Source organism: Patella vulgata, chromosome 8, assembly GCF_932274485.2.
Source record: "Patella vulgata chromosome 8, xgPatVulg1.2, whole genome shotgun sequence".
In the NCBI taxonomy this organism is placed as follows: domain Eukaryota; kingdom Metazoa; phylum Mollusca; class Gastropoda; family Patellidae; genus Patella; species Patella vulgata.
Genome location: NC_065886.2, coordinates 8600481 through 8626420, shown reverse-complemented (window position 1 = coordinate 8626420; position 25940 = coordinate 8600481). Strand labels below are relative to the sequence as shown.

General features: G+C 36.8%; 4 protein-coding genes across 5 annotated transcripts in view; 3 read left to right on the top strand and 1 right to left on the bottom strand.

Annotated features, from left to right (window-relative positions):
- LOC126830957 (zinc finger protein 816) overlaps positions 1-25940 on the top strand; it is a 402542-nt gene that overhangs the window by 189317 nt on the left and 187285 nt on the right. The gene's annotated exons all lie outside the window — the stretch shown is intronic.
- LOC126830962 (zinc finger protein 333) lies at positions 266-9019 on the top strand. Its single transcript, XM_050561548.1, has 3 exons — positions 266-354; positions 1816-4305; positions 5971-9019. Exon 2 carries the CDS (start codon positions 1898-1900, stop codon positions 4292-4294), a length of 2397 nt encoding a protein of 798 aa, XP_050417505.1. The 5' UTR covers positions 266-354; positions 1816-1897; the 3' UTR covers positions 4295-4305; positions 5971-9019.
- Positions 16000-20380, bottom strand: LOC126830961 (uncharacterized). 2 transcript variants are annotated; one of them, XM_050561546.1, is made up of 2 exons: positions 20305-20380; positions 16000-18544 (listed from the first exon to the last, which is right to left on the bottom strand). In XM_050561546.1, exon 2 carries the CDS (start codon positions 18525-18527, stop codon positions 16071-16073), a length of 2457 nt encoding a protein of 818 aa, XP_050417503.1. In that variant the 5' UTR covers positions 18528-18544; positions 20305-20380; the 3' UTR covers positions 16000-16070. The 2 variants fall into 2 exon arrangements, with proteins under 2 accessions (XP_050417503.1, XP_050417504.1); XM_050561547.2 differs by lacking the exon at positions 20305-20380 and adding an exon at positions 19945-20226.
- On the top strand, positions 20767-24662 carry LOC130013991 (zinc finger protein 37-like). Its single transcript, XM_056102673.1, has 2 exons — positions 20767-20826; positions 21419-24662. The coding sequence occupies exon 2, from the start codon at positions 21456-21458 to the stop codon at positions 22968-22970; it is 1515 nt and encodes a 504-aa protein (XP_055958648.1). The 5' UTR covers positions 20767-20826; positions 21419-21455; the 3' UTR covers positions 22971-24662.

Below are 25940 nucleotides of genomic sequence, written 5' to 3'. Positions count from 1 at the left end.
AGTATGAGTGTAGCCTATGCCATAATAATATGGTATATTTCAAATTCATATAGAATTTACTTCCAGATCACTGATGTATTTTCAAGGTGTAACCCAATGGATGGGTGAACATTAAATGTATGATATAAAGCTTCAAACTCCATACAAATGAAAAGATTAAAAATTTAACATAAAATTCAAAATCAGTTGATATTGTGGGCTGACCTCTTTATAGTGTAACCAATGCGAGTAGGCTCCCTTTAATTAGAGACTGGTTAATCTGAAAATGCAACTATCCATAAACATAACAGGAATTTTGTATTAAATGTTGGGACTAACCAAAGGCATAGATTGGTTTTACAATTAAAAAAAGAGGTAAATTTGTATACTTTAATAAGGACAGTGGTCTTGAGACACCCTTAAACAATGAGTAAATGGGAGAAAGGATCGTGGGCGTTTTGTGAGTTGTGTAGGCCTAGCCAGTGACTGAGACTGAGTGGTGTAAATAAAACGGAACCGAAGCGAAATGTCTGAACACCACGATAGACGATAACTAAGTTTAGCCACGTCAGAAAAATGAAGCTTGGTCTACTCGACAACAAATAGACAGTTATCTGACTTTACATGATCTGTTGATTTTAAAGTAGCTAAGTCCGTAACTCAATATCGCCCAAAATATTCGACATTGAAAACACGAATTTTTTTGCAATTTAAATCAGCATTGGTGTTGTGGTCTTACCTGGAAAATATGGGCTTCTGATATCCAATATTTAAGACAAAATAAACATTTTACCATTGGTACACAAATCGTGTACCATAATGCGTTTCAGCGCCATTTGTAGCAAGGTGCTCAAAGAATGAGGCTAGACATATCCCACAAATCATGTCAAACGGTGATGCCATATTCTTATTTGGAGAGCGTGCGCAATATATACTATCTGTGTTGACTGGAATAACCAGATGCTAGAAACTGTCTTTCGGTTGAGACTGCTGGCGTATTTCGCCGAACATAACTGATGACAATTCACAGTAAAACGGAAACGATTGAATGTAAAACAGTTTATATAAATTCATATTACATTATTATATGTGTTGCGACCCATTTCTGCCAATTTCTAGGCCCAAAATATTAGCGATTTAGCTCCTCTAAGTAATTTGTGATAAATAATGTGTCAATTTGTTTAAAAATGAGCTCGATAGCTCTTGTCTATGTCAATGTGTACATGGGACTTTGGTTTTTTATACCATCCTAACAACAAGACAGCTGTCCGGGTCAGGCCTTCCAACCCGCATCACAGACACGGGGGAAACACGCCCGAAACTCTGGATGAATTTTCTCGGTCAATGCAGGGATCGAACTCCCAACCTGCAGGCTAGCATGCCAGCATCTTAGCCACTGTGATGCAGGCCGGAAGACCTTACAAGGACAGCTGTTTCGTCATTCAGATAGGATGAAAAACCGAGTTCAAGTATAAAAATTGGCGTGAACGTAAACGATCCCTTGGCAGTTAGAATTTGATATAAGAGTAGGCCCTAGTGCCGCTGCCTGGGCAAAATTTCCCTCGTAGCGCACTGTATGACATATGCCTGTCCTCATTAGCCCATGTAGGACATTAAACTTCATTTCATTTCAATTTCGTCAGATCCTCTGGTTTCTTTCAGCTGAGCCCTACACACAAGCCAATTATTGAAATAACATTGTACCATATATCTATATGTTAGTCCAGAAAGGACGTAGTTTGTATTGAGTGGATGTCAAACCCGATTTCTCTCTTTTTAAAATAATTGTAATTTGTTCCACTATTTATCTTTACTACCGGTATTTGTTATTTTCAGTTCATTATAGACGACATCGACCAACAACAGAATACTCCAATTACAATAGGTGATGAACTTGGTAGATCTTGGATAAACTACCATGAGTTCAACATCTGCAGTAAACCAAGGTGGAGAAGCTCATCTGTCAATCTCAGACAATGACCTAACAACGATCACAGAATCATGTGAAACCCTCATCATAAGACAAAAGATTTCAGTTCAAAAAATTATCTCCATTTTTTCCAAGATAAAGGGTTATAATTTTTTCTGTAAACAGATTGTGAACTGTTGTAATCAGATCCTGCATGACACAGTAACCACTAGCAACACGATATTAACAGTGTGTAACTCAATAAAACCAAAAGATGTTTACATGGTGGTCGATCATGATGACGCTACTAAAGGTTCGACCTCAACCGGACAAAGTAATCCGCTTACCTTGGAAATGATCACAAAAGCGATTGAAGCCAGTCAAATATTTAAGAACAGTTTGCCACCATCAAATTTACAGTTACCCGTAGCAACAAAGCCGAAATTAACCATGGCAACAAGTAAAACTGAATTACCCATACATGTAACAACAAGTAAATCTGTGTTAAAAGTGAGTAAACCTGAATTGCCTACGGTAACTAGTAACACATCGTTACCCAAAGCAACAAAGGAGCCAAAAATACCAATAGCCACAAGTAATCTTGAACTACCCATAGCAACCAGTCAGCAGAAATTATCTATAGCAGCCAGTCAAGAGAAAGTTTCTATTGCAACCAGTGGATCCATTAAACCAGCACAGAGAACTTCTACTAAAACAGTAACAGATGAAGCCATCAGTAATATAGGCCTTCCCCAGAACTACGCCACTGCCAATATACCCGATTTCAACTTGCTACAGTGTAATTTAAGACCAAAACGCAAAAGAAATAAGGAGCTTAGTGAATCATTACCTCCACTAGTAAACACTTCTCCTAGTGTGCCTCTTTTATCCAATGATACAGTGTGTAAAACTGTGCCTCCTACATCCAGTAATACAGTGTGCACAAGCGTGAAGTCACAAATCCTTGAAACATCAGGCCAGTTGCCAATGGCAACTTCATCTGTTTGTTTTACAGGAGATACTTCTGATGTGTCTCTTACATCCAGTGATGCTATGTGCAAAGGTGTGACTCTTTTATCCAGTGAAACTGTGTGTAAAGGTGCTACTTTGCCATCCAGTGATACAGTGTCTAAAGGTGTGCCTCTTTTATCCAGTGATACAGAGTGTACCATTCTCAAGACATCATCAGTATCTGTTCCTATAAATAACTCTGTGCAACTTGCATCCGTTGATGATGTAATTTATAGAGATGTATCTCTTCCATCCAGTGATATAATTTATAGAGATGTATCTCTTCCATCAAGTGATACAGTTTGTAATGATGTGTCTGTTATATCAGATGATACAATGTGTCAAACCAATGGAACATCGAGTCAGAGCTCACTCATTGAGATCAGAATAGAAAATGACCTTGACCTAACTGCTTTGGGAGGTGAAGGTAATATTGTACTAGTTTTGCATGGAGATGAGTCATTGGAATTTAACGATGTTACCAATCTATACAAGGAAAGTCAGCCCCCTGTCGTATGTATTGATGCCAAAGATCAGCCCCCTGTCGTATGTATTGATGCCAAAGATCTGTTCGACAATTTGAAAACGGCCGATAACAGTGCATACGAGGAGATTATAATTACACCAAATAATTCAAGAAAGACCAATGAAATTATACTATATAATTGTGATCTCTGTCCGAAATCATTTGAAAGTAAAGCTGGTTTACTACGACACAACAAATCACACGTACGTTATAAATGTGATCTCTGCCCGAAAACATTTGATCATAAAGCTTTTTTACTACGACACAACAAATCACACGAAAATAAAGCTGCTCGATTGGTCAGGAAACAAAATCAAACTTTTATCTGTGAAACTTGCGGGAAGATTTTCAAGAAACTTGACCGATTACGGGACCATAAGTTAATCCACCTGGATCATAAACCCGTGGCTTGTCCATACTGCGATTACAGGTGCGTAAAAAAAAATTACATGAAGAGTCACCTGATTAAACATGTTGGCGAGAGAATTCATCAGTGCGAGGAGTGTGGAAAGTGTTTTAATCGAATAGAAACCCTACGAAGCCATTCTTTCATCCATCAATTCCCCGAAAAACACTTTGCCTGTAACATGTGCCCAAAGCGCTTTTTACAACGGAGTGCGTTGTATAATCATAAAAGTGAAATGCATCGTGAATCGAAGAGATTTTCGTGTATGGTTTGTGGCCAGGTCTTCAAAAGAAAAGATGCCGTAAATTCACACATGAGGCGCCACACGGGAGAAAAACCATTCGCTTGTGAAACTTGTGGAAAAAAATATCGACATAAATCAGCGAAATATGCCCACAGTAAAAAATGTGATGGGAAAGAAGAAGAGGAAGAATCGTTGGATGACTCCGAAGAAGAAGATTAAACAGTTCTCAAGTAGGTTTACTATCAACAATTTATCTCAAGTAGTCCTACTATTAACAATTTAACTCAATTAGCCCCACTATCAACAATTTGTCTTAATTAGGCCAACTATCATTCAACAATTTATCTCAATTAGGCCTACTATTAACAATTTATCTCAATTAGGCCCACTATCATTCAACAATTTTTCTCAATTAGGCCCACTATCAACAATTTATCACTCAAGTAGGCCTACCATCAACAATTTTTCTCAATTGGGCCCACTATCAACAATTTATCACTCAAGTAGGCTTACCATCAACAGTTTATCTCAAGTAGGCCTACTATCAACAATTTTTCTCAATTAGGCCCACTATCAACAATTTATCTCAATTAGGCCTACTAACAACAATTTATCTCAAGTAGGCCTACTATCAACAATTTATCTCTTGAGTAATGTAAACACTGTTTAGCACTTTTTTTTTTCACATTATCTCAGGAATGAAACAGGGTTCCCGGCTAAACGTTTCTGCACTAACAGGGGCTGATGAAAAGGGACATATGCCATGCAGTGTGTTATAAGGGAAACATTGCCCTGTCGGTAGCATTTCCAACTGCTAAAGGGGAGCCACCGTGGCTAAGTGGGAAAGAAGCTGGCTCATTAGTCTGGAGGTCAGGTGTTCGATACCTGCATTGGCCGAGAAAGTTCATCAGGATTTCCGATGTGGTTTCCTCTTGTTAGTGGTGCAGGACGGGGAGGGCCTTATAAGGACAGCTGTCTAGTCATTCAATATAAGAGTAGGCGGTAGTGCTGCTGCCCTGGCAAAATTTCCCTTGTAGCATACTGTATGGCGTAGCCCGTCTTCATTAGCCCAGTAGGAGCAAAACAGTAGGACTTTCAAACCCCATTTCATTTCATTTCCGACTGCTAAAGGTTCTTTGGTGTGCATTTTGACATGTACATACATGTAGAACCTTGGTTTTCGTCCATCCTAATGAATATCTAGATCTACATGTATACTATTCAATCTGATTGAAACACAGATTCTACATGTATTTCGTTTTGTTTTTATAGTTCAAAATTTCATTTTACTTGTCTTTACTACACCAGGACGATCTGTTACAGCAAGGTTTTAGCTTGAGGTGCACGGAACTGTGGGTAACCCACTAGAAGTAGAAACATCAATGCTGATTGGTTAATCAAATGTCTGATGTCATAGGATCAAAAGCCGCTTGTTTGTATGACCACCTGACACAACCTCCCACTACAACTGGTCAGATATTCATGTAGTAGAGGCCATTGAAAGTACATGTATAAATAAACGAAACGAAATATAGATCTGTATTTAAATCAGATTGGATACTATTCCTTGTCCGACCCGTCCGTTCTGCACCACTGACAAGGAAGTTTATCGGTTAATGCTAGGAACGAACCTGGGACCTCCTGTTTGATGAACCAGAGCCTTGCACACTGAGCTACCTTTATCTTACAAATATCAGAATTTTTAGAAATATGGTACATGTATCTCAATCTATATTTTTTCGTTCTTTCAACGAACACACAATAGGAATAATTCCGTACAGTATTTTGAACTTTAAAACAGTCCACCATTGTATAAAGGGACATTAAGTCTTCTATTTTGGGGATAGGCCTATTTACTAATTTTTTTAAACTAAATTTCAATTTTTAATTTTCAGTTGATGGCAACAGATCAACTTCAAATGGCTTACTCAGTAAAATGGTGAATCTAACACGAGTTATGTCTCATGTATCCTGTAATGTCTTGAATTCAAGTGAGAATTAACAATACAACAAATAAAAATAAATCGGCTCAACAATAATGTACACTGATCATAGAAGAAGTCATCTTGACATAAGAGGGGAGTTGGATGTCCAAATGGTTAGCCCGTGCGCTCTGTATCATAAGGCTTGTCATTGAGTCAAGGGATAGGGTTGCCTGTCCAACCTCGTGGGTTTTCTCCCAATGCTAAAGACTCCTATTCGCAAGCACATTATTGAAATAAAATTGAACCATATGTTAGTCCCGAAATGACCTAATTTGTGTCTAGTGGACGTTAAACTCCTTTTTTTCTCTCTCTTGACACAAGAATCGTGCATACATAGAAGTACCGGTAGTTGAGTAGTCTTACAAGTATGATTGCTTTAGATTATTAGGTCTGTCATTGAGTCAAGTGCTATGTTTTCGATCACAAATGTGTATGTGACAAGGTTTTGGGTACCATACGTAAGTCCCTAAAGGACCCAGTTTTTGTCAATTTTTGACAAGAATCAGGTTCAGTAGTACTTGCTTAGTATTGGATAAGTGGCTTAAATGGGAACAGTGAATTCTGGACGAATAAGGACAAGACTGTAATGATAGAACAGATACATGTATATAAATAGTGCAAGAACAACTCTCAATAATGTTGCTGATGAATTTATTTTATATGAGGCGTTGGCTAGCTAACCAGGAGCTACTGACGTTAGTTCTTTTGGATTTTGGTACTTTATAACTTTAAAGATGCCTTACTATTCTCCCGGACAATGATAATGACACTGAACTTGCAAATTTATTCTCTGATTTCTTTCAAATAAAAATACAGAAAATACGAACTGAACTTGATGATTTAAATAAAACTATTGACTTTAACGCTCATGACTTTGATAAGTTAGAAAATTCTGTTTATTTAGAAAATTTTAACTTGGTTAGTGAATCTTTTGTTTTAAAGCTAATTAAATCGTCTGCTCCTAAATCTTGTTCATTAGATCCTGTTCCGACTTCTGTTCTTAAGGACTGTCTAGACGAAGTTATTCCAGTTTTTACCAATATTATTAATTCTTGTATATCATCCGCTACTATTCCTAACGTTTTCAAACGAGCTTATGTTACCCCTTTAATTAAAAAGTCTACACTGGATCCTAATTTTTTTAAAAATTACAGGCCAGTCTCTAACTTAAGTTTTATTTCTAAAATATTGGAGAAATAAAGGCCCATCTAGATGATAACTGTTTGTATGAACCATTTCAAAGTGCTTATAAACAATTTCACAGTACCCAAACAGCTTTAACCCGGGTTTCAAATGATATTTTAATGGAAATTGATAATAGAAAATGTACATTTTTAATTTTATTAGATTTATCTGCTGCTTTCGACACGGTGGACCCTTCCATTCTTCTACGTAGACTTCAATTTAAATTTGGTATTTGTGGCTCTGCATTAAATCTTTTAGAGAGCTATCTTGTGGGTAGAAAACAGTGTATTTTAGTTAATTGTAAATCGTCGTCTGAATCTGTTTTGTCATTGGGGTTCCCCAAGGTTCTGTTCTTGGTCCGATTTTATTTACCCTCTATACATCACCATTAGGCGATATTGTCAGGAAATATGGTCTCAGCTTTCATTTGTATGCCGATGATACTCAATTATATATTTCATTTACACCTAATTGTCCATCTTCTTTCAATTTATCAAAAGTGAAATTAGAAAATGGATGTCAAAGAACTTTCTAAAATTGAATGATGATAAAACCGAATATTTGTTATTAGGCTCAAGGCATCAATTAAGTAAATCTGCACATGATAACCCGCCTGTTGTAATTGGTAATTGTGATATACATGTATTTTCATCTTATTCTGCTCGTAATATTGGCGCTATCTTTGATAGTTTTATGCTTATGAGAGCTCAAGTAAATAATATTTGTAAATTGTGCTATTTTAATATTAGAAATATAGGTAAAATACGTAAATGTGTAACTGTAGAGGTCACTTGTTAATTCTCTGGTCACTTCTCGATTAGATAACTAATTCACTTTTAGTTGGTTTACCTTTAAAGCCTATAGATAAATTACAAAAAGTACAGACTACTGCGGCTAGACTTGTTACTTTAACTAAGAAATGTGACCACATAACTCCTGTTTTATATAATTTACACTGGTTACCTGTTAAATATCGAATTGATTTTAAGATTTTATTACTTACTTTTAAATGTTTAAATAATTTAGCTCCTGTTTACCTCTCAGATCTTTTAGAACTTTATACACCTGGCTGAACTTTACGTACATCAGATAAACTACTTTTAAAACCCAAAACTGTTCAACTAGTCTCTTATGGTCAGCGCTCTTTTAGTTATCAAGCACCTGTTTTATGGAATAATCTACCATTTAGTTTAAGATGTTGTACATCGCTATATTCTTTTAAAAAACAACTTAAAACACATTTATTTAATCATGCTTTTAACTGACTCTGTATACAATCGTTAACATGTCCATAATCTTGTTGTTTATTTATGATTACATTGTGACTTTGTAAAGTGTCCCTGAACATGTTATATGAAAGGGTGCACTATAAATATGCTGTAATAATAATAATAATAATAATAATTATGTAAGATTTCGGGGGTTTGGATGACCGAATCGTTAGCACGTGCGTATTGTATTATAAGGTCTGTCATTGAGTCAACTGGCGTGGTTTTGATTCTCCGGTCCAACCTCGTGGGTTTTCTCTGGGTCCTCCTACTGCTAAAGACACCTACAGGGAATCAAAACCACACCAGTTGACTCAATGACAGACGCGAACGTGCTAACCATTCGGCCTAAAGAAAGACCTGCAATAGGCAGATTTAGCTCTTGTATAATGTATATTTAATGATGTTTATGGCTGAGGTGTTAAAGATGGGGATACAGTGGTTATTGACTTTATTTATAAAATAATATTGTTTATTATGAAAGATGAATAAAACTTTTTCTGATACATTGAATATTTTTATTTGTGACTTACATATACTCTTCAAAAAAAGAAATGCATCCCGTTTTCATTGGGTTTTTTATTTGAATGGAATCGTGGTTTCCATAAATCTTACTTTTTTTAATGTCATTATGTAAGGATAAAAGAAATTCATTATTGGTTTTAAATGTAAGGTCACTAATTGTTCTTCTTTCAGTGTCATTTAGTAATTGAACAGTAACACACTAACACTATTTATGGAATAACAATCACTGGTTTATTAACATTGAACGTTTCGACGATGATACTCTCGTTTTTATCAAGCAAATGATGATAAAGACGAGAGTATCATCGTGGAAACGTTGCATGTTAATAAACCAGTGATTGTTATTCCATAAAATAGTGTTAGTGTGTCACTAATTGTGACTAGTCATCATTTTTGCCGAAATTTGTTTTCGTTTGATTGCACCAAGACACATGAGTTTAACAACCTCGCAAGCTTTTCGCATGAAATGTAAATCGGTTTCAAAATCAGTTGCACATGTAAACACTCAACTAGCAAAGTGATGCCACATCTGAACGAAGAACATCGCTATCGGTTGGTCACAAGTCGGTGAATCCGAGGCAGATGTAGCCAGGCTGCTGAATGTTTCTGGGTCGTCACATCCGGTTGCGTCATTTGCGGAAACGGTTCACAACAGCGACCTATACTGGATGGCGTAGGATCTCAGACCAAACAGTCCGTAAACGCCTACGTGAAACCCAATTTCTAGCCAGACATACGCCCTCACCGTCAAATCCGACTTCAGTGGGTTCTGACACACAGGGTATGGACACAGCAATGCTGGAGGATAGGTTGGTTCAGCGATGAGTCGCGGTTCGTGTTGCAACGAGGCGATGGTAGAGTGAGGCGAGGGTATATTTAGTAATAATCATCAAATGTGTGGTGGGCGTGATCAGGTACCCAGGTCTCAAAGTTATAAAATGGGCATCAAAGTTGTCTAGAGGGGCGTGAAGGATGTTTAGACACATGTCATGGGGTACAAGGCAGGTGTAAATGCGTGTCAATGGGTACAATGTCAAGGGGTACAAGACACATGTCAAGGGTACAAGAAAAGCGTGAAGTGGTACTAGATGGGTGTCAAAGATGTTTAGACACATCTCAAGAGGTACAAGAGGCATGTCAAGGCTATAAGCAAGGTGTAAACATGTCAAGGGGTACAAGAAGGGCATGAAGGGGTCAAATATGGGTGTCAAAGATGTTTAGATGCATGTCAAGGGGTACAAGGCAGGTGTAAATGCATGTGAATGGGTATGATGTCGAGGGGTACATGATGGCATGAAGGGGTACAAGACACATGGGCGTCAAAGATGTTTAGATGCATGTCAAGGTGTAAATGCATGTGAATGGGTATGATGTCGAGCATGACATGAAGAAGTAAAGATGGTGTAAAAACAAGGGGTAATGAGTGTAACAAGGGGTAATGAGTATAAGAAAAAGTGGGAAAAGGGGTACACGATGCATGTCAGGGGGTATAAGACAAGTTTAGGGACAATAAAACAACCATCTGAATTGCATCATTATTTATTCATCAAATCATCATCTTGTAAATAACAAAAAAAATTATATTATTTAAAAAAAAACAGGTGGGTAAGGCATTAGCTCACCAACCAGGAGGTCTTGGGATGGATGCCAGCCCTTGACAGCTGGAAATCAAATAAAGTGTAGGTTGTACCCCACTGTCTGGGCAAAATTTCTCTCATAGCGCAGGGCATGGCGAATGTCCAATCGATGTTCCACAGTAGGACGTTTAACCCCATTTCATTTCACTGATATTTTAGAAAGTTTCAACAACCACACCTTAGAAATAGTATAACATAATAAGGAATATATTAATTAAATAGTATGATAACATAAAAGGAAATATATTAATTTAAGTTTTTTTACAACAATTACCTCTTTCTTAAATAAAAGAAACAAATTTAGTTTCTTGTTTGCTAATACAATAGTCATCTTCTGAATGTCAAAATATTATGATAAATGGATAACTCAACCACCATAATTAATTTTTGTATACTGTATTTACATTTTAACTCCCGAAAAATTGTTGGCAAGGGGCTTTAATTGCAAACAATATGTCTAATATCAATTTGCACGGCCATCTCAGAAATCATTTGTTCACCAATGAATTGCAGCATTAGTTGACTTTTGAAATACTTCACATAATGTCACAAAAAGCCCAAATTACTAGGTAAATAAGGCTATTGGCCCAGCCTAAAATTCAGGTATATTTTAAATGTTACACAGGTGAAATTCTATGGAATACAATTACTGTTTACTACTGAGCGATACTTCTCAATATATATCAAGCAATGATAAAATATAAAATGCAACAAGCAAAGTCCATTTATGCAGTAAAGGTATTTCATATTATGAGATGAGACCGATTCCAATAGGGATTTCTTTTTCATTCCCTTTAATAAAGATGAGGTTAACCAAACGAGAGCTGTTCTTAACAAAAACAAAACATAAAATAAACATGATAAACATAAAAACAATTAAAATCACATTTAAATAAATAGTACTTGAGCTGTTATACTACTTTCATTTTACAAATCATTATTAATTATTCACAACTTCAATAGTTATTCTTAGCTTCAATAGTTATTCTTAGCTTCATTAATTATTCTTTATAGCTTTATGAATTATTCACATTGTCATTCTATTAAAACATATTATGTAACATATTCATCAATATGAAAGAAAGTTTTCAATATAGTTTTCAGACCGGACGAAAATTCAAATTAAAGTCCTGTGTACACATTGGTGTACATGTAAAAGAACCCTTGACAGTTGGAATTCAATATAAGAGTAGGCTGTAGTGCCGCTGTATGGGCAAAATTTCCCTTATTTCACACTGTATGGCGTATGCTGGTCTTCATTAGTCCAGTCGGTGCAGAAAAGTAGGAAGTTAAACCCCCATTAACCACTGCTAATAACAAGGACACATGGCTCACATGACCAGAGTTACAAATCAAACTGTCAACCTACTAGATGGCCACCAGGTCATCACAAACAACAATTTTTAATGATACAATTTAAATTTTCCAACATTTATGACAATGTCTCCATTGGTGTAAGGGCCCATCAAGTTCAGATGGATTCTGAAATTTTACCTTTAAATATTGCTTGTAACATCACAGAAATATCTTTGATTATTGCAATAGATGAGCTTATTTTGGACAAGAAGTGACTCATTTTGCTCTCCCTCCACCTTCAAAACATTCCTTTGGACGGTAACTTGCCCCCGTTCCCACCTTTGCCCTAAACATATGACATTTTCACTAGCCCTAGATGAACTATTAAGTAAAATAAAGCATGGGTTTAGGGCATCGTGCAACCAAATGATACACTATAAAGTTTGTATTTACCATGGTGTAAATAATGCCGCACGGCTCACAAAAAGGGGCCCTTTAATAAATACATACTGGTAACAAAAATAAAATCATATCTATATAATACACTAAGAAAATCTAGAAAAATTACATTTTGATGTCAGCACTTTTGTTTCATTGCAGAAATAAAAAAAATTCTTTGACAGGTTAGTATTGTTTTTAATTTAATTACATGTCAGAGCAACATGATTTATTTCAGTGCTAGGTCTGATTCTTACATAAAGTATATTGTGATTAACTGCTTGTCATTCCTTTACAGTGTATAGCCTAGAGGGCAGGGGGAGGCCTTAAACAATGTTTAACCTAAAGACTTGGGGTATGGGGTGGGGGTTTTAAATAATGTTTAACCTAGAAGACAGGAACAGTTTTAAACAATGTTTAACCTAGAAGATAGGAACAGCTTTAAACAATGTTTAACCTAGAAGACAGCAACAGCTTTCAACATTGTTTAACCTAGAGAGCAGGAATAGCTTTAACCAGTATTTCACCATTTCAGTTTTAACAACAATAATCTTAACATATTCTTACAACAATCTTCTAATACTATATATATTATATAAGTCAATATATACATTTAACTCCAGTATATATATTAAAATATATATGAAATAAAACCAGGATTCAAATAAACATTAATGCCAAAACATACAAACGTGTACTGGTATATAAAACTATATGTTCTATCAACATTATAATTCTATGTAAAGTTTAAAAAATCATAAAATCACATCCGGAACAATATTGTGTACAAAGGTTATCAAACACTGTTTTAAAATGCATCATGGGTAAAAATTCTAATCGTATAACATAAATAATAATAAAAGATCCCAATAACTATATGTAATAGAAAACATCATGGAGCATACTATATGTACTATCTGTAAAACAGCATGCAGCATACTATCTGTACAACAGCAAGCAGCATACTATCTGTAAAACAGCATGGAGCATACTATTTGTAACACAGTATGGAGCATATATTCTGTAAAACAGCGTGGAGCATACTATTTGTACTATCTGTAAAACAGCATGCAGCATACTATATGTAACACAGTATGGAGTACACTATTTGTACAAGAGCATCGCTAACGCAGCAATATACGTCCACATTCCTGTTTTGTTTGATATGGTCCAGTTTGCATTGAGGGTCTGTGAAATAAAACTGGGTTGTAGGACTGCTATCAGTTTAACGTTTCGTTCACATTAACAGAACACAATTTTTATTTTAAAACAATCGATGTCTTTATTCTAAAAGCATGACGTTTAGAATAGGTATCCCCATTTCAAAAGGATCGGTTAAGAATTGCGGCCTGTAGGCAAAACACAAGACACACAAACATTAGGCGTGACTCTGTCCCAAGGGGTTGAGCATGCACCAAAAATAATAATAGAGGCCAGCCTTAGGATTAAGGAATAAGTGTAAAAACGTAGCCTTAGGCTATAAGGAATAAGTCTAAAAAAAATTTCAAGATGATCGATTAAGAAATGCGGTCTGCAAGTGACACACAGACATAAAAAAAGAAAATGGGCGTAGCTCTGCCCCTGGGGGTTGGGTATTCACCACAACTAATAGGGATGTTCCTTAGGATAGAAGGAATATGTATGCTAAGTTTCAAGGTGATACGATAAGAAATGCGATCTGTAGATGACAAACAAATAAATAAATATAAGGGATGGGCGTGGCTCTACCCCTGGTGGTCGGGCATGCACCAAAAACAATAGGGATCATACTTAGGGTATAAGCAATTCATATGAAAAATTTTCAAGACGATTGATTAAGAATTGTGGCCTGTAGGTGACACACAGACATAAAAAGAAAAGAAAATGGGCGTGGCTCTGCCCCTGGGGGTAAAAAAACAATAGGGGTCATCGTTAGGGTATAAGCAATTCATATGAAAAAATTTCAAGACAATTGATTAAGAATTGTGGTCTGTAGGCGACACACACACATAGAAAAAGAAAATGGGCGTGGCTTTGCCCCTGGGGGGTGGGCATGCACCCAAAACGATAGGGATGTTCCTGAGGGTACAAAGAATAAGTATGCAAAGTTTCAAGATGATACGTTAAGAAATGCGGCCTGTAGACGACAAACAAACAAATACAAAAATGGGCGTGGCTCTGCCCCGGGGAGGCGAGCATGCACTAAAAACAATAGGGATCATCCTTAGGGTATAAGGAATAAATATGTAAAGTTGATACGTTAAGAAATGCGGTCTGTAGATGACAAACAAATAAATAAATATAAGGAATGGGCGTGGCTCTGCCCCTGGGGGTCGGGCATGCACCAAAAACAATAGGGATCTTCCTTGGGGTATAAGGAATAAGTATACCAAGTTTGAAGAAAATCCAGTAAGAATTGCGCCCTGTAGGCGACACAAAGACACACGAAAAGAAAATGGGAAATGGGCGTGGCTCTGCCCCTGGGGGTTGGGCATGTACCCCAAACGATAGGGATGTTCCTTAGGGTACAAAGAATGTGTATGCAAGATTATAAGTTAAGAAATGTGGCCTGTAGACGACAAACAAACAAATACTAGAAATGGGCGTGGCTCTGCCCCTGGGGGTCGGGCATGCACCAAAAACAATAGGGATCTTCCTTGGGGTATAAGGAATAAGTATACCAAGTTTGAAGAAAATCCAGTAAGAATTGCGCCCTGTAGGCGACACAAAGACACACGAAAAGAAAATGGGCGTGGCTCTGCCCCTGGGGGTTGGGCATGCACCCCAAACGATAGGGATGTTCCTTAGGGTACAAAGAATGTGTATGCAAAGTTTCAAGATTATTAGTTAAGAAATGTGGCCTGTAGACGACAAACAAACAAATACTAGAAATGGGCGTGGCTCTGCCCCGGGGGGTCGGGCATGCACCAAAAACAATAGGGATCTTCCTTGGGGTATAAGGAATAAGTATACCCAGTTTGAAGAAAATCCATGAAGAATTGCGCCCTGTAGGCGAACCACAGACACACACACACACACACACACACACACACACACACACATACATACATACACACACACACACACACAGACAGGGGCGACGGCATAATACGTTCACATTATGAATGTGGACGTATAAAAATAGCATGGAGCATATATTCTGTAAAACAGCATGGAGCATACTATTTGTACTATCTGTAAAACAGCATGCAGCATACTATATGTAACACAGTATGGAGCATATATTCTGTAAAACAGTATGGAGCATACTATTTGTACTATCTGTAAAACAGCATGAAGCATGCATATTATCTGTAAAACAGCATGGGGCATATCTGTAAATCAACAAAGTGCATACTGCCTGTATCTGGAAAACCGCATGGAGCATACTATCTGGAAAATACTATCTAAATACAAAGCAAAATGGTTTATAAAAATCAAAAAACATCAATGGACAAAATATTTAATAATTTATAATGTGTTCGGGAATATGAATCATTGAGTGTACATTCTACATTAGAGGAAATGTACATGAAATTATACCAAAAGTATGTTGACTTGTTATGTGAAGTCCTGGAAAGATTTTTTCATCTTAAAATTAAAACCCAATATTCAATCCTTCATTTTATTGGCTGCATAATTCTTGACAAATTCACAAAAAAAACTTTTCAAATTCAAAAGTTTAGTAAACACTTTTACTATAACTGGGCATATTATTGGTGTAACTGGGCACCATTTTCAAGTTTCCTCCATTATCTCTGCATATGTTACTATGTTGCCGTAGAGACACGCTATGTGCAAACTGTTTACCACAAACTTCACAGGTAAAAGGTTTATGTCTTGTATGTGTCCTCATATGAACCACGATATTATAGGCCTGTCGTGATTGCTTGCCGCAAATTTCACAGGAGTATGGCATGACATCTGTGTGTATCTTTTCATGCTGCTTAAGATGCCACTTCCGAGAGAATCTTTTGGGACAATGATCACAAGCGAAGGGTTTGACGTCCGAGTGAATTTTGAGATGATTAATCAGTGAATCGTTCCGCCCGAATTGTTTGCCACATTCGTCACACTGGAATTTCTTCTCTCCTGAATGAATGACGGAATGTAGCTTTAGAACTTTCTCTGTACGACAAACGTAATCACAGAGATCGCAGGAGAAGGGTTTATAGTCATTGTGTATCATAAGGTGTGTCTTTAAACTATGTGATATCGAGAAACCCTTACCACAGACTTCACACACGTAGGGTTTTTCCCCCGTGTGTTTCCTCATGTGACGTTTAATATCACTCGGGTGATAACACACTACGTCGCACAATTCACATTTTTTACCAATCTTCTGCGTCTTTTTACACGTGACTCGACCTTCCTCCGAATGTAATTTCTCGTGTTTGACGAATAACTTTTTGGATTTGTAATTCTTGTTACAAATGGAACAAGTAAAGGGTTTAATAAATGTTTTCTTCTGACGTTTTTTGACCGATGTTATTTTTCCCTTTAATCGCTTTTTCGGTGATTTTTTCTTCGTTTTCGTTTCGGGTTCAGAATCTGGTTCGGAATCCGGTTCACTTTCAGGCTCCTCTTCTGGATCTTTATCAAACGTCTCTTCCAATTTTTCTTCGTCTCTAGATTCAAACGAGGAATCGAAATCAGCGACATCTTCCTCCTCGAGATTTGCATCGTCATCATCATCATCATCGTTTGTAGCCTGATCCACTATTGGTTCTATTTTGACTGGATGAGATTTTCGCCGCGTCTTGGGCTTTTTAGTAGACAGTGTAATTTTTAACGTTTCTGTTGATTTTTGTTGATTATCAGATGAAGGAATATCATGAGACGACGTCGATGTACCTTTATCAACGTACTTGGGTTTCTCAGAGACATCCTTCTGGTTCCAGGTTAAATCTAGTTGTTTAAATGACGAACACAGATTTATAATCGTGTGACTACTGTTCAAAGTCTCGGATATAATCTGGTTACAGAAAGACACGATTTGATTACAATAATATTCACAACCCACCATTTTAGCACAAATTTCAACGATTTCTTGAACTGATTTTGTTTGACCTACGACATGATTTTCACACAATTCTACAATATTCTTCAAGCCAATTTCCGAAACTCTCACCGTTTTTTTATCTGAAAGTATCGATGAAGATAACGGATTTCCTGACAGTTTATGAGCTTTTGAGATATTTGATTGGGTCTGCAAATTTGTGTAATTAGCATTAGCTGCCTGATGTTTCGTGATACTAGTAGTGGCGAAAGTCATATCAGTCGAGGTTCGATCAAGTTGATCTGTAAAACTTGTATCAGTTCTGTGTCTGTTTACCAGGTCTCTGATAGTCGAGTCACTCAAAGCTCGGTCTATTTGGTCCTTTATGCTTGGATCTGCGAAACTTCCATCCCCAATTTGTCTTTTATTCAAATCTAGGGAACTAATATCGACTTTCTGTCTAGTTAAAAGATCGCGAACTCTCGACTCAGCATAACTTCCATCTCTCATCTGCCTGTTGTTTTGGTCCTGGACATTTGATTGGGTGAAGTTTGTTTCATGCAACGGCATGACGGTGTTCATTGGGTTACCATAATTTCTAACATCAGTATTTCTTAGCGGCAATGTTGGGCTGTTCATATGATTTCTAGCGTTCATTACAGCCACACTGTCTGGATGCCTTAATGTTAATGGGTTATTCATTGACTCTCTCATGCTATGCCTGCCAAAATCTGTATCCAAATGTCTTTGAGGCAGTGGACTGTTCAATTGGTCTCTCGGAGTAAAAGCTACATTGTCCGGTGGAGGCAACGTCATGGGACTGTTCAATGGGTCCCTCATACTTTGTCCATGAAAACTTCTATCTGCATGTAGTGGAGATAGGGGACTGTTCATTGCACTTCTCAAGGAGTTCTCAGTAAAATTAGAATTATCTGCTTGGCTTAAAGTGATGGAGCTGTTTAAAGGATTGGCCATACTGTGACTGGTATAGCTAATACCACCTGCATGGCTTAAAGCTGCCTGATTATTGATTAGGTTACTGCCGTCGTTTGTACATGTATTGTTGCCATGTCGCAACGACAGCAAAATATTGACTGGGTCTGCCAAACTGGTGTTTTCCATATTGTCTAACGGTTCCATGTTTTTTCTCCATTCACCTAAAAAATTTAAAAATTAGAACGTTAATGTACATGTAGCTAAGACTTTAACATAATATCATCCACAGTTTTCGACATTGCAAACATGACTTATTAGTCAATTTAGATCCGCATTGATGTTGTTACCTTATCGTGGAAAGATGGGCTTCTGAAACTCAATATTTAAGACACTTTGAACATTTTACAATTGGCACGCGAATCGTGCGCCAGAATGCTTTTGAGTGCCATTTGTAATGATGCGACTCGATGAATGAGGCTGAAATAGCCAGATGTCAAAGAATGCTACTCAATTCGGACACTTCGCGTATTTTGCCGAAAAGTATAACTGATTAGGAATTACAGTAATAACAGAAACAATTGAATGTAAATCAGTTTATATACATTCGCATTACATTATTATATGCGTTGCAACCAATTTGTATCCATTTCTAGGTGCCAAAGATTAAAGAATTAGCTCCTTTAAATAATCTAAGAAGCTTATCAGGTATGAAAAAAGATCATGGTTTATCTAAATCTATTAATGTGAATTAAAATACCAATGTGTGACGCCATCCCTTGATGTCGACGTACCATTATTTTAAATAATGGTAGTGGCAATGTGCCAATTGTACATTATTTATCTAGATGAATTATCTGGCTCGTGTGATGATTTCATTGAAATGAAAATGCAGAACTTTGATTGTATTTTAAGTTGTTTAATGGTCATGGGCACACAGGGCCGTAACTAGCTCAGAGCAACGAGTTGGGGGGGGGGGGGACAGGAAGTGTTCTCAGGGCATGCTGTATATCTATTGTTTTTGTGGTCGACAATTTTTTCACCGGAGGGGGTGAATTTTTTGCAGGGGCATTGAAACAACATTGAAACATGGGGGTTGGTGGGGGGGGGCCCCTTATGACAAGGTATAGTATGAGATTCTATATGACAATAGATCCAAAATATTTCACCAGAACTTACTGTGAGAAACTATAGCAGAAATATTTTGTTAAAAACTATTGCCTCTATCACATCTCTATCACATTAACTAGGTTTACAAGGTTGCCATATTAGGATAGTGTTAAGAGCATGTACTGATCAGAAATTATTCTCATTATTGCTATATCTACTGATACAGATACAGCTATTATGACATTACACATAATAACATTGTCATAAATTGGAGCCATATGGTGTCAATGCAATTTGAAAGTATGATTAGGGTCCATGTCATAATTGAGATATTGCTGCAACCCTATTTCCATATAAAAAAAATGTTTTAAAGAAATCTTAGTACCGTTATGGGAAGTTATTAGGATTCAAACTTTGCTAAGTAATAAGCTCGTTATGTATGATCTTTGGTTTCACTTTTTCAGAACTTGATTTTAGAAGTGAAATTGGCAATGGCAATATCCAATCAAATTACCTGTAGCCTGTAGGCTATTACCAGTATTTTGGGCTGGGTCAGTTGTGGAAAGATAATTAAATCACAAGCAGCAATTTCCTTAGTTTAATTCCGGGTAAAATTAAGTCTATCAACAAATTAACATTTTAGCTTTTCGAAGGACTGTCACTTTGAAAAAGATAGTAATGTCATGACAATCGCGTCTAGCATTATAATTATTGATAAGATAACATGGTGGGGATTGGTGGCGACAACTAAAAAGATTTTACATCGAAATAAACTTCCTACGGTTTTAAATGAAAGCAGATTGGTTCAACCGCTAAAAGTGATTATGTTTCCAAATGAAAGAGCGTATACAGATAAATAAATAAATAGTTATACCAAATAAATAACGCACAAATACCGACGTTGTTATCTCTACAGGATCTTATATCGAAGGGGCGTAACTCTAATTTGTGTAGAGGTGGGTATCTGGGTTCAGACCACATAAAAAAATATAATTGTGTCAGTTTTGAAATTTGGAATGTTCAGGTGTGTTTTTGATATATATGGTTAGATCATGGAAATAGAATACTCAATAAGGGGAATGGCCCTTCAAGTTTTAAGTTATTTAAATGTATAGGTAGACAGGAGGTTAAATGTAGTCTACTTTTATTTTTCATTCTATTTGTGTTTCCTATACATGCGATCCCGTGTTGACAAAATCCCATTAACACTAAGATTTTGAATTCACTTGAGCGATAAGAAATAAAGAAACAGTAATTGATAGGTTTAAATTTACTTTTTCTTAAGTTATTACCTTCATATATGAGTTCTGTTTCGCTAATCGATCGACTGGTTAATCTCATCTACAGAGGAAGTTGATAATATCGAATTGAGCTGCCCTTTGTCGGGACTCGTCGGGTAGATAATATATATATATATAATAAATATTATACAGTTTAATTTAAAATACAACAATATAGAATGTGTAAATTTTTAACGCAAATAAATATAAAACAGATATTAATATTGAAACATGTCTTAAAAGGCAACGTCTTCTTGTTTGGATGTTGGATGACATATCACCCACGGCTCATACAACAGTAACACGAACATTACCTAACAAACAATCGTGGATGAAAATAATCTAAAAAAAATCAAGAGAACAGAATCTTTTTAGATTTACAATGATTTTCGATTCTAGAATTTTTTTCTAACCAGAACTCAGCTAGCTATATATTCAATAATGAATTGCTCTGTGGTGGGCAGATTCTGAATTTTAATCATAATAATAGCTGTCAATACTAGGAGCAAGTGTACGGTCAAAGTCTGATTCCAAACCCAAAACCCTGCCAATTAACAAACTGATGATTTGACCTACAACTTGCACCTTTGGTATGAGCATTGCACCTGCTACCTATCTTTCTGTATATCTGCCAGTAATCTCAGAACTTCGTATGGGTATTTAGCAACCACTAGACCTAATATATTAAGTATTATAATGTTTTTTCAGATGAAGATTGATACATGTTAACGTGATCCAAGAAAGTATGGATTTGGAAGAGCGGTTGCCAGTCAATTATCATCAGCAATCATATTCAAATAATTCATCATCGGAGAATCAGCAGTTCATTAGAGTAGCTGAGATTGGGTTGAAAAATATTGTTGACATTTGTGAAAATCATGTTGTAGGGCAAACAAAATCAGTTCAAGAAATTGTCACCCTTTGTTCAAAAATAACAGGTTATGAATTTTACTGTAATCAGATTGTGACGTTTTGTAATCAAATTTTTTCAGAGACTCTCAACAGCAGTCACACCATTATAAACCTGTGTAAATCATTCAAAAAATTAGATTTGAAGTCAGTGGTTGATGATTCAAGTAAACAAGGGAAAGATAACTCAGACCTAAATAAAACAACACCGCCTTCTACTGCCAAAACTGATGATACTGTTACCATTAAAAATGAGTTGCCTTTACCATCAAATGAAAGAGTGGATCAAAGCAAAAACTCTGAAAGTCGTGCAAAAAGTGAAAATAAAAACAAAGATGACAAAAAGGTAAAAAAAAAATCAAGAAAGTCACGTCCAGTTAAAAGATCAAATCACAAGGCCAAGGAAACTGAAGATCTGGGCTTTACTGATGAAGATGAATCAGACAACGAGGAATCAGAGACTTTGCTCAATGATGATACATTCGATGATTATGATATTGAAGAAGAAGAAGAAGAAGAAGAAGTTAGTGAGATTGAAGATGACTTGGGAGATTCTAGTGACCCTGAATGGAAAGTTGCAAAACCTTTGAAGCAGAAAACAAAAAAATCATCAAAAAAGCAAACAGAGACGCCTGATTCTAGTCCCGTAAAATCATCAACTTCGTCAGATTTAACGTGTGAATTCTGTGGGAAAATCTGTAAAACTAAAACAATTCTTCGTGAACATCGTAGAATTCATACGGGGGAGCGGCCTTACGTTTGTGAAGTTTGCGGAAATACATTCAGTCAGAATTATCACCTGAAAGCTCATCAGCTGACTCACATGACGACGAGGGATGTAGCTTGTGAACTCTGCGATTACACATGTCAGAGTAAAGATCGCTTGACACGTCACATGGTCGTTCATTCAAATGAGAAGAAATATCAGTGTGCAGAGTGCGGAAAACGATATCCTCGCAGGGGCTCCTTGCGTATTCATATGAACACACACTTGGGTATCAAACCGTGGGCATGTGATCAATGTGATAAACGATTCGTTAGAAAATGTCACATGATCAAACATAAATTAGTTCACACGGATGAAATGAAATATTCATGTGAGATTTGTGGGAAACGATCTCATCAGTCGTATAACATCGTCGTGCACATGCGAACTCACACAGGCCAAAAACCCTACTCCTGTGAAACATGTGGTAAAACGTTTGCTCATAGCGTATCACTACGCACACATAAAGACACATGTACTGGTAAAGTTGTTACAGAGTACTTACCCAGTAGTGGAACTTTAAGCAATCCTGGACAATTAAGTCTACCAAATTCCGGGCACATGTCTAATATTGGGCATTATTAACTATTTGTTTGTTAAGGGTATAAATGTTATCATTATTGTACTTTTATTTATATACACAAGATTTATTAGTTCAATCATCATTGTTTCAAGCTTCTACTCTTTTAATATGCGGGGGTTCGACGGCCGAATGGTTAATGTGTGCACGTTGTATCATAAAGTCTGTCATTGAGTCAACTGGTGTGGTTTTGATTCCCCGATTGTATGTGACAAGGAAAAGGGTCACCTGTCCAACCTCATGGGTTTTCTCTGGGTCCTCTGGTTTCCTCCCACTGATATAGACTCCAAACTATTGAAATAAAATAGAACCATATTTTAGTCCCAAAATGACCTAGTTTGTGTCGAGTGTAAACATTTAAACTATAAATTTTGATAACAATCCGTAGGTCCGACATCCACAATTGCTTGTGGATGGTCTAGAGGTTAAATTATTATCCGATCGACTTCAAATTTAGACATAATGTTTACGGTTATGAGACAAAGAAGTATATTTCCAATAATGACTGCCAGAGTTATGGCCCTTGATTATTTTGAAAAATTTTGTTGACCTGTTAGAAGTTAAAGTTTACATCGGACATGAAATTGATACACAGTGTTTAAGGTCATAAGACGAAATGAAATAGGGGTTAACATCCTACTGTTCTGCTCCGACTGGATTAATGAAGACGGGCATATGGCATTTGGGAAATTTTGCCTAGACAGCGGCGAAGCGGCTTACTCCTATATCAAATTTTGACTGCTAAGGGATCTTTTAGGTGCACGCCCACGTGTACACAGGACCTCAGTTTTTTATCCCATCCTAACGACTAGACAGCTGTCTTTGTCAGGCCCTCCGTCCTGCACCACTGATAAGGAGAAACCAAGCTGGAAAATTCTGATGAACTTTCTCGGCTAACACATCTATTGATTTTCAAAGATTTCAAATAATTGCTGTCAGGGTTATTGCCCTTGATAACTTTAAACAATCTTATTCTCTTTAAAAAAAATCTTGTGAACCTTCTCAGGGTTCAACTTGTTTTCTGATTGATTTGAATCGAAATTAATGCAGTGTTTCATGTGCCAAAACCTACATATATGAATTTTCAAAGATTTCAGAGAACTCAAACTTTTAGTATTGTTACCGTTAAATGTTTTGGATAATGAATGTTAGGATCTTGAAGAACTAGAAGCCAATCAAATTTTTCAACTATTTCTTCTAATTACTTAATGAATTGTTATTCTTGTTCAGTTTTTAGTGATGTTTACCTGCTCCACTTTGTTACAAAACAATAAATGTATGTGACAACCCATGTGGATTGCTCAGATGCCTTAGTTGCTGTGAGCATGTTTTGTCGCCTGGCAATCTATCTTTATTATACTCTAGGAATTCTTTATAAAACAAGTACGATCGTACTATGGACCAGGAACTGACCACTGACCATGTTGTTGGATGAAATTTAAAAATCTTATTCACCAAATTGATGCAGAATTGTTCAAAGAAAAAACATGGCAATTTTCATGGCGATTGGAGTTGAATTGACAGAGCCTTAGGCTTTTTCGAAGAGCGTCACCTCAAGAACAACAACAAGATGAGTAGCAACCAGTCCCTCATCCATAAATAATCAGACAAAACGTTTTATATTGCAGTATAAAATACTGAATTTTGATAGATGGTATTTTATTTTAAAATCAGGTCTTTAAAAAGTTTGATATATTTATTGTTGATATTGTTTATTTATCATGCACAATAAAATTATTCATGTAATTTATGACATGTAAAAGTAACAATTTTACATCTTATCAACATGGAGTTGGTGTAGAATACATTGTGCTGTGGGTAAATGAAATTCAATGGTTAGGCAGGTTTGTTCATTCACTCAGCTTAATTCCACTTCAACCTAGAGTCCTACCTCAGACAATGCTTCCTAGGAAACTTGTCTGAGAAGCCAGTTGTGATTGAAGCGGGAACGGATAAGTGAAGAATGAAAATCGCCCCCCCCTCCCCCAACCCTTTTTGGGATAGGAATTTGATCATTCTTTATTTAAAGGCAGGAAAGCATTTTAATCCAATCAATCGCGAGCTAACATCCCTAGTTGGGTTTCACACCAATCAATCAACAGGTTATATCCCTCATTGGGTTTTAAACCAATCAATCAACAGGTCTAAATATACTTGGACCCACCCAAAATTTACATAGTAGGCCCTAACTCCTATTTATTTACAACAATTATTAGGATTAGTTAAGATTCTACATGTATCTGTATAAAACCTGTACATATCCCAATATGTTGGTGTAATGTTTTAGTTTAACCCCGTAAAATATGTCAAAACAGTGTTTACAGAAGACTTAAACTTTAAAAAATTTTGATAGGGGTGCGCACCCCCCCCCCCCCCCCCAGTGGGAGGGTGACCCTCCCACACTCTCCCTATCGCGCTACATCGGCTGCTGTGCAGCCTTGTGCCTCCGGCTTCACAGATTGTCAACATTTTATATAATTTCATTTGCGGACCCCCCCAATATATATTTCACGACTACGCCTCTGCTTGTTGGGTTTTACACCAATCAATCAACATGTTAAATCTCTCTAGGGGTTTTACACCAATCAATCAAGAGGTTATATCCCTTGTTGGGTTTAACACCATTCACACCAATCAATCAACAGGTTATATCCCTTGTGGGGGTCACGGTGGCTAAGTGGGTAAGACGCTGGCTCGCTAGCATGGAGGTCAGGTGTTTGATCCAGGAAAGTTCATCCAGATTTTCCGGCCTGGTTCCCCCTTGTCAGTGTCTAGTCATTCGGATGGTACGGAAAACCGAGGTCCCGTGTACACATTGGCATGCACGTAAAAGATCCCTTGACAGTTGGAATTAGATATAAGAGTAGACCATAGTGCTGCTGTCTGGGCAAAATTACCCTCATAGCACACTGTATGGCGTATGCCCATCTTCATTAGCCCAGTTCGGAGCAAAGCAGTAGGACGTTAAACCCCAT

Bases quoted from the DNA above. Each gene is read 5' to 3' on its own strand.
- LOC126830962 (XM_050561548.1), top strand. From the start codon at position 1,898: ATGAGTTCAACATCTGCAGTAAACCAAGGTGGAGAAGCTCATCTGTCA.
- LOC126830961 (XM_050561546.1), bottom strand. From the start codon at position 18,527: ATGGAACCGTTAGACAATATGGAAAACACCAGTTTGGCAGACCCAGTC.
- LOC130013991 (XM_056102673.1), top strand. From the start codon at position 21,456: ATGGATTTGGAAGAGCGGTTGCCAGTCAATTATCATCAGCAATCATAT.